At 41.8% G+C, this 16,592-nt stretch overlaps 1 protein-coding gene across 1 annotated transcript; it reads left to right on the top strand.

The window, feature by feature from the left end:
* Nucleotides 1-12,892: 12,892 nt before the first annotated feature.
* On the top strand, nt 12,893-14,932 carry LOC128686322 (uncharacterized). Its single transcript, XM_053773157.2, has one exon. It carries the CDS (start codon nt 12,983-12,985, stop codon nt 14,252-14,254), a length of 1,272 nt encoding a protein of 423 aa, XP_053629132.2. The 5' UTR covers nt 12,893-12,982; the 3' UTR covers nt 14,255-14,932.
* Nucleotides 14,933-16,592: the final 1,660 nt, after the last annotated feature.

Raw genomic sequence — 16,592 nt, 5'->3', positions numbered from 1 at the left:
TGGTTGTATAGGTTCTGAGGCAGAGGAAAGGAGACTGGCGCTTATATAGGCGTCAGTGAACAGGGACGTGTAGCAGACGAGGGCATAGTTACTGGTAGGCGGGATTCCCCAGTGGAGGTAGGTCCTACCCAAATTGATGGGTTAGTTGCAGTAGCCGTGAAGAACGTCATGTAGATGTCCTCTGAACCAAGATTCCATGATGTTGCAGTGCCTGACAAGTTGTGCAAGACAGGTATATAGGTACATGTCTGCAATAAAGATAACCAGATGTTGCACAAGTGTCTTCACTTTCAACATGTTCTGTCATAAAACTAAGACAATGTCACTGTAGTTTAGTGAACATGTTCTATCATAAGACCAAGAAAATGTCACTGTAGTATAGTGAACGTGTTCTATCATAAGACCAATACAGTGTCACTGTAGTATAGTGAACGTGTTCTATCATAAGACCAAGAAAATGTCACTGTAGTATAGTGAACGTGTTCTATCATAAGACCAATACAGTGTCACTGTAGTATAGTGAACGTGTTCTATCATAAGACCAAGAAAATGTCACTGTAGTATAGTGAACGTGTTCTATCATAAGACCAAGACAGTGTCACTGTAGTATAGTGAACATGTTCTATCATAAGACCAAGACAGTGTCACTGTAGTATAGTGAACGTGTTGGTTTATGAGAGTCCGTGTCCTAGAGTGAAATATCTTTTAACATGTAGTGTGTAGTGGTGACAATTTTGTTTGTTGTGTAGTTGTGTTATGTTATATATTGTGACGTTGTCGGAGTTTTATTCTAGTGTGTCGTGCTGATAGCTTTGTGTAGTGTGTCGTGCTGATAGCTTTGTGTAGTGTGTCGTGCTGATAGCTTTGTTTAGTGTGTCGTACTGATAGCTTTGTTTAGTGTGTCGTACTGATAGCTTTGTTTAGTGTGTCGTGCTGATAGCTTTGTTTAGTGTGTCGTGCTGATAGCTTTGTGTAGTGTGTCGTGCTGATAGCTTTGTTTAGTGTGTCGTACTGATAGCTTTGTTTAGTGTGTCGTGCTGATAGCTTTGTTTAGTGTGTCGTGCTGATAGCTTTGTTTAGTGTGTCGTGCTGATAGCTTTGCTTAGTGTGTCGTGCTGATAGCTTTGTTTAGTGTGTCGTGCTGATAGCTTTGTGTAGTGCGTCGTACTGATAGCTTTGTTTAGTGTGTCGTACTGATAGCTTTGTGTAGTGTGTCGTGCTGATTGCTTTGTTTAGTGTGTCGTGCTGATAGCTTTGTGTAGTGCGTCGTACTGATAGCTTTGTGTAGTGCGTCGTACTGATAGCTTTGTTTAGTGTGTCGTGCTGATAGCTTTGTGTAGTGTGTCGTGCTGATAGCTTTGTTTAGTGTGTCGTGCTGATAGCTTTGTGTAGTGTGTCGTGCTGATAGCTTTGTGTAGTGTGTCGTGCTGATAGCTTTGTTTAGTGTGTCGTGCTGATAGCTTTGTGTAGTGCGTCGTACTGATAGCTTTGTGTAGTGCGTCGTACTGATAGCTTTGTTTAGTGTGTCGTGCTGATAGCTTTGTGTAGTGTGTCGTGCTGATAGCTTTGTTTAGTGCGTCGTACTGATAGCTTTGTGTAGTGCGTCGTACTGATAGCTTTGGTTAGTGTGTCGTGCTGATAGCTTTGTGTAGTGTGTCGTGCTGATAGCTTTGTGTAGTGTGTCGTGCTGATAGCTTTGTGTAGTGTGTCGTGCTGATAGCTTTGTGTAGTGTGTCGTGCTGATAGCTTTGTGTAGTGTGTCGTACTGATAGCTTTGTGTAGTGTGCCGTGCTGATAGCTTTGTTTAGTGCGTCGTACTGATAGCTTTGTGTAGTGTGTCGTGCTGATAGCTTTGTGTAGTGTGTCGTGCTGATAGCTTTGTTTAGTGTGTCGTGCTGATAGCTTTGTTTAGTGTGTCGTGCTGATAGCTTTGTGTAGTGTGTCGTGCTGATAGCTTTGTGTAGTGTGTCGTGCTGATAGCTTTGTGTAGTGTGTCGTGCTGATAGCTTTGTGTAGTGTGTCGTGCTGATAGCTTTGTTTAGTGTGTCGTGCTGATAGCTTTGTTTAGTGTGTCGTGCTGATAGCTTTGTCTAATGTGTCGTGCTGATAGTTTTGTTTAGTGTGTCGTGCTGATAGCTTTGTGTAGTGTGTGGTGCTGATAGCTTTGTTTAGTGTGTCGTGCTGATAGCTTTGTTTAGTGTGTCGTGCTGATAGCTTTGTTTAATGTGTCGTGCTGATAGTTTTGTTTAGTGTGTCGTGCTGATAGCTTTGTGTAGTGTGTCGTGCTGATAGCTTTGTTTAGTGTGTCGTGCTGATAGCTTTGTTTAATGTGTCGTGCTGATAGTTTTGTTTAGTGTGTCGTGCTGATAGCTTTGTGTAGTGTGTCGTGCTGATAGCTTTGTTTAGTGTGTCGTGCTGATAGCTTTGTTTAATGTGTCGTGCTGATTGTTTTGTTTAGTGTGTCGTGTTAATAGCTTTGTTTAGTGTGTCGTGCTGATAGCTTTGTTTAGTGTGTCGTGCTGATAGCTTTGTTTAGTGTGTCGTGCTGATAGCTTTGTTTAGTGTGTCGTGCTGATAGCTTTGTTTAGTGTGTCGTGCTGATAGTTTTGTTTAGTGTTTCGTGCTGATAGCTTTGTTTAGTTTGCCGTGCTGATAGCTTTGTTTAAAGTGTCGTTCTGATAGCTTTGTTTAGTGTGTCGTGTTAATAGCTTTGTTTAGTGTGTCGTGCTGATAGCTTTATTTAGTGTGTCGTGCTGATAGCTTTATTTAGTGTGTCGTGTTAATAGCTTTGTTTAGTGTGTCGTGTTAATAGCTTTGTTTAGTGTGTCGTGCTGATAGCTTTGTTTAGTGTGTCGTACTGACAGCTTTGTTTAGTGTGTCGTACTGATAGCTTTGTTTAGTGTGTCGTACTGATAGCTTTGTTTAGTGTGTCGTACTGATAGCTTTGTTTAGTGTGTCGTACTGATAGCTTTGTTTAGTGTGTCGTACTGATAGCTTTGTTTAGTGTGTCGTACTGATAGCTTTGTTTAGTGTGTCGTACTGATAGCTTTGTTTAGTGTGTCGTTCTGATAGCTTTGTTTAGTGTGTCGTGCTGATAGCTTTGTTTAGTGTGTCGTACTGATAGCTTTGTTTAGTGTGTCGTACTGATAGCTTTGTTTAGTGTGTCGTACTGATAGCTTTGTTTAGTGTGTCGTGCTGATAGCTTTGTTTAGTGTGTCGTACTGATAGTTTTGTTTAGTGTGTCGTGCTGATAGCTTTGTTCAGCGTGTAGTTGTAAAATTAATATTATACACTACTGATAATTACATGCTTAAGACATGTGGAACATTTCGGTTACTTTATTATGAACATTTTAGCCAACTAGTAGATTCATAAATCCAATAAAAAGAATGATTACTAGAGACGGTAGTAGACTGAAGGAATGGTTGAGAGTATCAGTCCCTGGCCACTGACAGGTGGTAGGTACTTCCGTGTTGATAAATCTTAAGCAGGTGTCCGAGGATGGAGAGTTATATGTAGTTCAGAGAAAGTGTCAAAAGTTCCGCCAACTAGTGCAAGTTTGTCAAAAAACGTTAGGGAAGTGTTAGTGTTGTAGAACAATGTTAGTGTTGTAGAACAATGTTAGTGTTGTAGAACAATGTTAGTGTTGTAGAACAATGTTAGTGTTGTAGAACAATGTTAGGTAAGTGTTAGTGTTGTAGAACAATGTTAGGGAAGTGTTAGTGTTGTAGAACAATGTTAGGTAAGTGTTAGTGTTGTAGAACAATGTTAGGGAAGTGTTAGTGTTGTAGAACAATGTTAGGGAAGTGTTATTGTTGTAGAACAATGTTAGGGAAGTGTTATTGTTGTAGAACAATGTTAGGTAAGTGTTAGTGTTGTAGAACAATGTTAGGGAAGTGTTAGTGTTGTAGAACAATGTTAGTGTTGTAGAACAATGTTAGGTAAGTGTTAGTGTTGTAGAACAATGTTAGTGTTGTAGAACAATGTTAGTGTTGTAGAACAATGTTAGTGTTGTAGAACAATGTTAGGGAAGTGTTAGTGTTGTAGAACAATGTTAGTGTTGCAGAACAATGTTAGTGTTGTAGAACAATGTTAGTGTTGTAGAACAATGTTAGGTAAGTGTTAGTGTTGTAGAACAATGTTAGGTAAGTGTTAGTGTTGTAGAACAATGTTTGGTAAGTGTTAGTGTTGTAGAACAATGTTAGGGAAGTGTTAGTGTTGTAGAACAATGTTAGGGAAGTGTTAGTGTTGTAGAACAATGTTAGGTAAGTGTTAGTGTTGTAGAACAATGTTAATGAAGTGTTAGTGTTGTAGAACAATGTTAGGTAAGTGTTAGTGTTGTAGAACAATGTTAGGTAAGTGTTAGTGTTGTAGAACAATGTTAGGGAAGTGTTAGTGTTAGTGAAATTATGCTAGCCAAAATTAGTGCTGAATAACTGATGGAACCGAATGTCTGATTGCCGGATATGTGATGGCGGACCTGTACATACATTCTTCATTAGCCATATGAATGCAAACATTGCTCCTGATATCAACCTCTTATTAAATGGCATAAACAATCCTAACAGTAATTTCCTTTACTAGTCAGGCCAAGACGCTTCTCAGTGTCAGTAATATAACAGTACACCTACCATCCGACTTACAACCTTGTTTTCTATGACAAATTTCTGGGAAATAAACAATTGTTTGTGTTGTACACAGTATTTATCCTAAACCTTACAGTATAAAATACAGTACTAAAAGCATAAAAAGTAAAGTAAAAAATGATGTACCAAAATAAAACAATAAAATAAAGTCATTACAAAACTGTGATGTTGATATTCAGTAGTAAGGTTCGACTTACGTCCATTTCAACTTACGACCGGTTTCTCGGAACCGAACTCGGTCATAAGTCGGATGGTACCTGTATTCAATTATAATGTCAGATCATTGAGTCAACACTTTGATGACCTTCTATCATTACTCAATTCTCTACATGCCAGTATGTCAGTCATTACTCTTACTGAAGCCTGGCTTAAACATGACGTTGCAAGCATATTTGCTATTCCTGGTTTAACAGCCATACACAACTGTAGGTCCGATCAACTAGGAGGTGGCACAGCTATCTACTACTCTGATGTACTTGAATGTATCAAATCTATCTGCTCCAAGGATGAATATGGTGAATATACATTTACTAAATTTGAATCTAAAAACTTAAAAAAAACCATAACAGTTGGAGCTATCTACAGATTACAGTGGACCCTCGAGTTTTGTGATTAATATGTTCCAGAGTCTACCGAAAGTTGGAGTTCACGAATGTCGAAACCATTTTCCCCATAAGAAATGATGTAAATCTAATTAATTCGTTCCAGACACTCAAAAGCATTAACAAAAAAAAAATTTTTTTATTAGATTAAATATAGATTTTCATACAGAAAAGAACATCTTCAAGGGGGGCTCCTTGGCATAGTGAAGAGGCTCTTCGTCTGAGGAATTAGACCTGTTGGTCTCCTTCCTCAGACCAAACCTAATTACCCCCCAATCCCCCCTTCCCTATCCCATCCTCTCCATCCTCCCTTTTTCCTTTCCTCCTCCTCCTCCCCATCCCACCCTTTTGCCCTTCCTCTTTTTGGCCTTTAGGATTTTTCCCACAAGCACACTAGTTCCTGGGTAGGGGAAAGAGTACCGGAGTCCATCCCATTCCGTTGAGGTTCTTGGCGGTCGTGTAGTTTGCCGTGGAATTTGGACCGCCTGGGGATGCCTCACTCCCTCTCCGGTCTCCCAGGGGGTGGCTTTGGGTGTCTTTTGGGCAACGGGTGTATCTCTGGAGGCTGCCTTTCGGATTCCAAGGGTGGTGGCCAAAGGAGATATGCTTTGTGATGGATATCCAGCCGCCCTCTCTTTTGTCCACCGAGGTAGCTCAGCAGATGTGAGGTTGTTATCCCGGATTGCTGGTTTATTGGCATGAAGGGTAGGGTATGGCACGGGTTCCATGCTGCATCTGCACTACTTGAGGTGCTGAGGTCCTCTTGGGTGTGAAGGGAGATTTCTGGCCCTTTCATTCCTCCCAGGAACTCTCCCTCCCCGGTCCCCCCTTTTTTTATTCTTTTTTTTATTTTTATTTTCTTTTCTTCTTTTTTTTCTTAAAAACAAAAAGAAAGAAATAACCTAACCATGGAGTTCCCAATCCATGACCCCTCTACCCCCGGGCCCCTTCTTGTTACCGCACCTCATTTTGACCTCGCCTCGTCTTTTGACCACTCTTCGGACACTCCTAAGGCCCCTGTACCTCTTGCTGGTGCTGTTTCGTCACCCGCTTCAGGTGCCGGGCTTTTGACTGACTCCTTTGATTTGCCTGACCTCTGCTCTCCTTTGACTATGCTTCCGGCCTCTCCCTCTATGGTGCGGCAATTTTCGAATCGCCAGCCCGTCCCACATCGGACCAACTCTGGTCCCACTTCTAAATGCCAACAACAATCTCCTGATGATGTTACTTCGTTACCTTCTTATTCTACTCGGAAAAGACCGACACGTCATGCACTCCCTCTCCACACTCAGTTTCAGACCACACAATGGACTAAATTCTTTACTTTAAAACCGACTTCTTCTACTGCCTATCTTTCTGACCATAGTATTGGCAAAGAGCTCCTACGCCATGTTGGTAGAGATACTTCCTTTCATGCTCTTAAGAGTGGTACGCACATCATCACAGTCCAGAATGCTACCCAAGCTCATGATCTTTCTCTTCTTTCACATATCAATACTATTCCTATCACTATCGAAAAACATCATTCCCTCAATTCTTGTAGTGGTACTGTCATTCTGCCCCATACAATAGTCCAACAGTATTTCCAGACATGTGGCAATGACATTCTCGAACAGCTGGAACTCCAAAATCTCCCAATTCTCAGATAGACACTTATGTTCTTCCTGCCCGCTGGCGGAGACGATACCCTTGCAATGTGGCTCGTTTAACTTTTGACAGCCGTGAACTCCCATCCTCTGTTTATGTAGCAGGACATCGGTTACAAGTTCGAAAGGTGATCCCTACACCGCAACAGTGTAGAAATTGCTGGCGATTTGGCCACCCAATGAAGTATTGCAGATTTATAGCTGAATGCCCAGTCTGTGGTGCCGATGACCATTCTAATATGTCTTGCAGTCAACCTCCCTCTTGCCTTAATTGTCATGAGGCTCACCCTTCGTACTCTCGCCGTTGCCAGGTCTACTTAAATGAGCGGGAAATTCGTTGCCTCAAAGAGGCAGAAGGTCTCCCTTATGCTATGGCAGTTTCTCATCTCCGCCTCCAAGGGAGACTACCCCGTGTTTCTTATTCTCGTGTTTCAAAACGTCCCCCCACTTCTGGGGTCCCATCTTCTGCAGCCTCCTCTGCAGTCCCATAGACACTCCTGTATCTAATTCTTTTGCTGTCCTGGGCTCAGACGTCCCTATTTCAACACCTCAGTCTGTTCTCACTTCTTCCTGTTCTCCCTCACAAACCCTAGTATCGACAAGACCTCGTACGACACCTCCTCCCAATCGTCTCTCTACTTCTCAGAAGTCCAAAAAATCTCCTTTAACCCCTCCCTCCCTTCATCCACCTCCACATTTTATCTTCCCGGTCTCTGTACCTGGGTCTTCCCCTTTCACTGGCTCTGTTACAAGTGCGGAGGTTCATCCTCCTCCTCGTACTGTGCCTTCCTCCCCTCTCCCCTCCCAATTTTCTTCCTCTTCTGCCACCTCCCAGGTTTCTACCTCTTCTGTCCCCTCCCACACTTCTCCAGTTCCCTCCACCCTTTTGCGCCCCCTACTTTGGGACAGTCCATTACAGTTCCAATCTTTACTCGAACTCCTCCTCCTTCCATCTCCAATACTGTCTCCCATACGATGTCTCTGAACTCCAAAACACTTGAAACAATCTCTGAATATATTGCAGAGACCAAACCATCAGTGGACACTGATCCATCCTCTGTTCCTTCTCTTTCCTCTTCTCCATCTGCGCAACAACTTTCTTCACAATGCACCGTTCCTTCGCTGCTTGAACGTTTTCCGCTGCCACCGCATGTGGACTTTTCTAACCCCTCTAGTCCGTAAGTACCCTTACCAGCGGATTTCTAGTATATCGTTGCCAATCATGGCCTATTTACAGTGGAATATACGCGGCCTCGGGTAATCGGGGTGTTGCTCTCCCAATTTTCCCCTGTTGGTGTTTGCTTACAAGAACCAAAATTACACTCTGCTGTTATCTATCCCATCTCAGGCTATAATTTATTGTATTCTTCGGATCCTTTTCCTGATAGGACCTTTAACGAAAGTGCCCTTCTTCTAAGCACTGATATTCCATACCATCAGCTATTTGTTCGTACTTCGCTGCATTACACATCAGCCCGTATCCACCTGCATAGGTGGTATACACTCTGTTCTTTGTATCTCTCTCCTTCTCGAGCATTATCTATTCCGGATATTGCCTTTCTTGTTTCGTTATTACCGCCACCACTTCTGTTACTTGGCGATTTTAATGCCCATCATTTCCTCTGGGGGGGGGCCTCAGTGTGATTCCCATGGCATTCAGCTAGAGGCTTTTCTTGCTTCCCACCCCCTCCATGTTTTAAATACAGGTGCTCACACCCATTTTGATCCTCGTACTCATACTCTCTCTTGCATCGATCTCTCAGTCTGCTCTTCCTCCGCCGCACTAGACTTCACCTGGTCTGTTCTCGCGGATTTACATGACAGCGATCATTTTCCAATCATTCTTACTTCCCCTTCATATTCACCACCTCTTCGTAACTCACGCTGGCAATTTGATCAGGCAAATTGGGACCTTTACTCACAACTAACTGTTTTTAGTGAGGTCCCTTCTTCGTCCTCCATTGATGAGCTTTTACACCTCTTCTCGTCCTCAGTTTTAACCACAGCTTCTCAATCTATACCCCAAACCTTGGGCAGTCATTCTCAGAAATGCGTGCCTTGGTGGTCTCCTGCTTGTGCTCGTGCAGTACGTTTGAAACGCGCTGCTTGGGGCAGGTACCGGTACAATAGAACCATTGAGAGACTTCTTGATTTTAAGCAGAAGCGTGCGATCGCTTGCCGTGTCATCCGTGACGCTAAACACACTTATTATTATTTTTTTTATTAACACACTGGCCGATTCCCACCAAGGCAGGGTGGCCCGAAAAAGAAAAACTTTCACCATCATTCACTTCATCACTGTCTTGCCAGAAGGGTGCTTTACACTAAAGTTTTTAAACTGCAACATTAACACCCCTCCTTCAGAGTGCAGGCACTGTACTTCCCATCTCCAGGACTCAAGTCCGGCCTGCCGGCTTCCCTGAATCCCTTCATAAATGTTACTTTGCTCACACTCCAACAGCACGTCAAGTATTAAAAGCCATTTGTCTCCATTCACTCCTATCAAACACGCTCACGCATGCCTGCTGGAAGTCCAAGCCCCTCGCACACAAAACCTCCTTTACCCCCTCCCTCCAACCTTTTCTAGGCCGACCCCTACCCCACCTTCCTTCCACTACAGACTGATACACTCTTGAAGTCATTCTGTTTCGCTCCATTCTCTCTACATGTCCGAACCACCTCAACAACCCTTCCTCAGGCCTCTGGACAACACACTTGCTGGCGAGATTATGTCTCCACCATCACCTCTGCTTCCTCTATGAGTGCAGTCTGGAAAAAAGTACGGAAACTGAGTGGTAAATATTCTCCTAACCCGGCTCCTGTTCTGCGGTTGCCAGTGTTGATATAGCAAACCCTCTAGATGTTGCCTTTGAAATTGGCAATCATCTGATCCGTATTTCTCTTGGGCTCCATCTCTGTCCCTCGTTTCTTTCCTCAAAATCTGCCAGAGAGTTAGAGCCCTTGGACTTTTCTTCTCTCAGAGAAGAACAGTATAATGTGCCTTCTACACTTCAGGAACTGGAGGCAACACTCTCAGCTTGCAGATCATCGACAGCTGGGCCCGACGACATTCATATTCGTATGTTACAGCATTTACATCAGTCAGCCCTTGCAGTCTTCTTACGCCTTTTCAATCTTATTTGGTCACAAAGAGTTCTTCCACAGCTGTGGAAATCTGCCATTGTTCTCCCTTTCCACAATCCGGGTACTACGGGACATGAAGCCTCCCACTATCGTCCCATCGCTCTTACCAGTGCAGTTTGCAAAGTGATGGAAAGTCTGGTAAATAAACGTTATATGTGATATTTAGAGACACACAACAGTCTCTCCACTCATCAATATGGCTTTCGTAAGGGCCGTTCTACCATAGACCCCTTACTATGTTTGGATACGTATGTTCGTAATGCCTTTGCGAATAACCACTCAGTTATTACCATATTTTTTGACCTTGAGAAGGCATATGACACAACTAGGAGGTGTAATATTTTGGCCCAAACCCACTCCTTAGGCCTCCGAGGCAATCTACCATCTTTCCTTAAGAACTTTTTAACTGACAGACATTTCCGTGTTCAAGTCAATAATGTGCTCTCCCCTGACTTTGTCCAAGCTGAAGGTGTCCGTCAGGGATGTGTTCTGAGCACAACACTTCTTCTCCTTGCTATAAATGATTTGATGTCTGTTCTTCCATACAATATTTGGTCATCACTCTGTGTAGATGACTTCACTATTGCTTGTGCAGGCGCTGACTGTCACCTCATTACAGTTTCTCTCCAGCATGCAGTCGACCGTGTTACCAATTGGGCCACCACACATGGGTTTAAATTTTCCAGTTCCAAACTCACCAAATTACTTTCACAAGACACTCTGTCATCTCTGATCATCCTTTGTACCTCTATGGCTCACGTATCCCTGAACGTGATACAGTCAGGTTTCTAGGCCTTCTCTTTGACCGTAGGTTATCCTGGAAACCCCACATTACCTCTCTAAAGGCAACTTGTCACAGCTGGCTGAACCTTCTTAAAATCCTTGCTCATCTTTCATGGGGAGCTGATCGTCGAACTCTCCTTCGCCTACATTCAGCCCTCATTTTATTGAAACTTGATTATGGTGACCAGATCTATTCAGCGGCCTCTCCTGCTACTCTCTCTAGCCTTAACCCCATCCATCACCAAGGATTACGTTTATGCCTTGATGCTTTTCGCTCTTCCCCTGTTGAGAGCCTCTATGCAAAAGTGAATGTTCCATCCTTGTCTGATCGCCGTGATGCCCATTGCCTTCGCTACTATGTGCGCTCTCACGATCTCCGCAATCCTTCCATTTATAGAATGGTCACTGATATTAGTAGACATTCTTTATTTGTTCGCCGCCCCTGTTTGCTCCATCCCTTCTCTCTTCGCCTACATTCTCTCGTGTCTTCCCTTCAGTTACCGCCTTTATATGTTCATGTAGCATCTCACTTTTCCCTACCCCCCTGGGAAGTTCCAGCTGTTCGGGTCTGTTCTTTCTCAGTCCCTTGCTCGAAAGCCCAACTGCCTATAGTGGCTTCTCGCTCTCTTTTTCTTGACCACTTCCACTCTCATTCTCATGCCATCGCCGTGTACACAGATGACTCTAAATCTTCTGACAGCGTCGGATTCGCAGCAGTGTTTCCGGACAGTGTTGTGCGAGGGCATTTACTATCTTCGGCTAGCATTTTTACTGCTGAATTGTATGTCATTCTTGCAACACTTATTCGTATTGCATCTATGCCTTTATCATCATTTGTGGTTGTCTCAGGCTCCCTTAGTGCGCTACAGGCTATACGGAAATTTGATACACCTCACCCCCCACTTCTCCGTATCCAACATTGGCTACGCCACATCTCTACCAAGCATAAAGATATTGTTTTTAGTTGGGTCCCTGGTCATGTTGATGTACAGGGCAATGAACAGGCAGACACTGCTGTGCTTTCAGCAGTACATGACCTACCAATTTCATATAGAGGTGTTCCATTTCCGGACTATTTTGCTGTAATAGCTACCCACCTTCACACCCGTTGGCAACAACGTTGGTCTGCTCTGCTCAATAACAAACTTTGTTCTATTAAACCGAGTATAGGTTACTGGCCGTCTTCTTGTCACCAGTGTCGAGGTTGAGAGACTACTCTCTCCCGCCTTCGCATTGGCCATACTCGTCTTACTCATGGATATCTCATGAAGAGGCGCCCTGCTCCTCTCTGTGAGAATTGTCAGGTTCCAGTATTGGTCAGCCATATTCTGTTAGACTGCCCACTCTATCAGCGAGCACACAGAATTTACCTCCAACGTCGTCTTCGCTCCGCTGCTCTCTCTTTACCTTCCCTCCTTGCTGATGGACCCACCTTTCATCCGGACTCTCTCATTGACTTTTTGACAACAACTGACTTAATCCACAAACTCTGATGATGATACCTTCAGCCCTTTCTACCTCAGTCTCTTGCTACCCTCTACCCCCACACTATCCCCTGCCCTGCTGTTTTCTGTAACCTACTAATCATCCCTTTCCCCTTCTGCCGCCCGATAGCCTCGCTTCCTTCCTTACCCTGAAGCGCTGTATAGCCCTTGTGGCTTAGAGCTTCTTTTTGATTATAATAATAATAATAATAATAATAATAATAATAATAATAATTATCTACTTTGGTGGGAAATGTCCAATGTGTTAATAAAAAAAATACATGCACGCTCATTTTTTATACACATTTTTCCTTTTCATAAACTCGTGTGCCTTTATTTATACATCATGTACACATGCACATGTATTTGTATTATATGCACATTCACATGTGTTTCTATATGTGCCATTCACACTTTCATATGTGTTTGTTTATATGTTGTGTATATATATTTCTTTGTGTACTTATCTCTTCATTCTTCTAAACATGACTTTCTTTTCTTTTCAGATAGTGACGGTGGTACCAAATACCTTTTGTGTCACCTTAAATAATTTTCTTTTGAAACTTCAACCTTTTGGAATAGAAAAACTTTACACAGTTAATTTACAGTTTGATTGCCCATCTATTGTGGTTACTATATGTAAAAATTCTCCATTAATTAAGTGGATTTATCTGAGAATGGAATTTGTTAAAGGGGATATTTTAAGGGAAATTGGACATGCTGCTCCTAGCATTGAAACAGTTATTGTTGCTGTCAGAAAAGATGAAATATTTGAGGAAATATCATCTACTGTTGAAATTGTGATTGATGGTGGGGAGGGTCTGGAAGATAGTTTATACACAGGCTTTTTTGATGGCCTAGACAAAGATGCTGTCAATCTTAAAATTCAGAATGGGGAAGGTTTTAAAATGACTTTCCCAAAATTAAAGTATGTAGATGTAGGAATTCATAGAGATGTACGGGACTTTTTGCATCACCTCTTATACATATACCCGGATATAAGAAGCATCATGTGTGATTCAGAAGACTGGGTTCTGAGCAAGTATTCTCTCAATTTTCCATTTGCATCACCTTCATATCTGGGTGCTGGTCCAAAGTCCTTACAAGAGAAAGTAGTCGAGTATAATCTTCGTGAAATGAGCTTTACGTCATTTTGCCTCTGTTCAAAATTACACGATAATACTAGATTCAAAAAGTTAGAGCACATTAGTTTACATTTGTTGAGAGGCCCATGGAAAATTAAACATACCAGTGAAAATGCAGAACTTCTTTCTCGAATTAGTTGCCAATATTTGACTATTTTTGTTGATGTTTACATGAGTAATGATGATTTATTAGGTTTATACACACCATCGCTGCAGAGAGTTGGATCATCTCTGAAAATATTACAGTTTCATCTTACTAATGAGGTGAATGTCAAGGTTTTATGTCAGCTCATCAATATGTGCCAGTCCTTAGAGGAGCTGGCACTTGTAACATCCTGTGAGAGATGTGAGGTTGAAGGTGAGGCCACTGACAGGATAGACCTTTGCCAGTTAACAAGGTTGAAATGTCTTAGTATCTCCAGTCACTACAATGTCACTGATACTCTGTACTTGTTGTCACACAAACTTATCTGTTCTTCAACAAATCTAACAACTTTGGAGCTTGAGCTTGGTGGGCGAATTGTAACAGAATGGCTGATGGAGATTGTCACAAGTGGGGCTCTGGCAGGACTGAAAATCTTTCATTTAAATTTGCCTGGTTACAGTTTTGATAAGTTGATAATAAGTAACTTTTTCATTCCTTTGATAAGTGCTTTACCTCATCTTTCATGCTTGATGCTGGGCAATGTTTGTTACTGCATTATCCAGGCATTAAGGGAAAGATACAGATGGTCAAAGTTGACAATCATTTCTAGGACTTCATCATATGTGGCATTCAGAAGTCTCACTTGCCGGTGCTGTTAGATACAGCTCACTTTACAGGGCATGTGTGCATTATCCTCAGTTATAAACATTAATTGTTTCTCAGCTAGAGTAAATGTTTTAATATAAATTAGTCAGTGAAACAAACTGAAACATCATTAAAGTTCAATCTCCAATTTGTGGATTACTTGTGAAGAATGCAATGTATACAGCTTGTGTCTGTGTTGAAATTGTGAATTAGGGCTGTGTTTTCCTAAGAAACTATATTAAATTTAATTGTAGGAGATGCCTAGCATCAGCCAGTAGGCTTACTGCAGAGTTTCTCACTCCTAGTATGAATTGCCTGGCATAGGGTAGCAGGCCAACTGCAGGGCTTGCCTAACATGGGCCAGTAGGTCATCTGCAGTACGTACTCCTCTAATCTTATGTCTGGTGATATTTCTGAGGAAAGATTGTCGGGCTGGTTCATTATGTACACTATACCCTGTGTAATAATTGAAATTGAAAGAACACATTGACTGATTTATAATAGCATTCCTTTTACTTCGTATATTTTCATCTTTGCAAGATAGTAGGTTGGTAGACAGCAACCACCCAGGAAGGTACTACCGTCCTGCCAAGCCAGCGTAAAATGGAAGCCTGAAATTGTTTTACATGATGGTAGGATTGCTAGTGTCTTTTTTGTCTCATAAACATGCGAGGCTTCAGGTACGTTTTGCTACTTCTACTTCTACTTAAGTCATACTATACGTACATGCATGTACAAACATATATACACACACCCCTCTGGGTTTTCTTCTGTTTTTCTTACTAGTTCTTGTCTATGTTTATTTTCTCTTATCTCCATGGGAAAGTGGAACAGAATTCTTCCTCCATAAGCCAAGCATGTTATAAAAGGTGACTAAAATGCTGGGAGCAACAGGCTAGTAACCCCTTCACCTGTATATATTACTAAAGTTGAAAAGAGAAACTAATTTTTCTTTTTGCGTCACCCTGCCTCGGTGGGATACTGCCGGTTTGTTGAAAGAAGAAGATTTTCATCATTGTTAAAATTGTTAGGTGTAGTTGGTTCCCCATAAACAACATTAATGCTGTACTGAAAATAGTTATAGGTTAATTGTTCAGAACTTAAAACCTATTTTTCCATAGAGCTGTTCTAAACGGACATACATTCCAGAGCCATAACATTCCATATCTAATTTCATTAATCATTTTATTTAGAATATTTACCCAGTATTTATATATATATATATATATATATATATATATATATATATATATATATATATATATATATATATATATAGATATATATATATATATATATATATATATATATATATATATATATTACAGACACTGATAAACATATACATTGTGAGCAGCCTCAGCTGTTTTATATCAGTGTTGTAACAACAGTGGTATATAACACCCAGAACTCACCACGTGGAGGTGGCTGCTCGGCGAGTTCCTATTTTTTTTTTTTTTTTTTTTTTTTTTTTGTGTGTGTGTGTGTGTGTAACCTATGTACATTACCCATGCCTCATAGTTTACATTTCTCCCCCAAACTGTTCAGTTTTTCTTACCGTGACAGGATTTTTTCTGGCGGGCTCGGGTGTCTTCTTCTTCAGTCCACTCACGTTTCCTTCTGCGTTTTTTAGCTCTAATCAAATCAATCAAGTCTTCTACTCCAGGACGCTGCTCTGGGCTCTCCCGTAGACAGTCTGTAATCCATTTTTGCATGCGTTTAGGGAGGGTCATTCTCAAGAACTTTCTTTGTTCCTGGAAGAGGATGGCGATGCTGTAAGCATCAGAGGTGGGTGTGGCAGGCTTGCTGTCTCGCACCTCTGGTGCCACCCAGTCAAGGTATATTTTTTTATTTTCGCTGAGAGGGTATTTATGGAGAATGCAGTTTCTCTCGGTAAAATTTCCGAAATCAATTAATGTTGTTTTAAGTCCTTGTTCGGTATCTTTAATACAGATATTATCATTTTTGATATCATTGTGAGACATTCCATAAGAGCCCAGTTGCTAGACGGTGTGACATAGACCTTCAACAATGTCTAGTATGTTGTCTTGGTTGAGTAGTTTTCGTTTGCTATACTCATAAAGAGAAAAACCGTCGTACTTTGTAAGGAGTAATCGATTCAGGATTTCCACTCCTACAAGAGACTGCGTTCCTTTTACATCCTTAACCCGTACCAGACTTTTCAGTTCCTTCAAAAGGGCGTCATATGGGTCTCTACCTATGAACTTTTTGATGACAAAATCATGACTGGGGCTCCGAACTCGCCAGCACCGGCCAGCAGCACCTTCTCCAAGGAGTGTGGTTTTACCTTAGTTCTGAAATGACTTTACTTCATCTACAGTCAGGATATCC

This window comes from Cherax quadricarinatus, unplaced genomic scaffold, assembly GCF_038502225.1.
Source record: "Cherax quadricarinatus isolate ZL_2023a unplaced genomic scaffold, ASM3850222v1 Contig1049, whole genome shotgun sequence".
NCBI classification, from domain to species: Eukaryota; Metazoa; Arthropoda; class Malacostraca; order Decapoda; family Parastacidae; genus Cherax; species Cherax quadricarinatus.
Note: the sequence above shows the minus strand (reverse complement) of the source record. Positions and strands in the feature narration are given on the sequence as shown.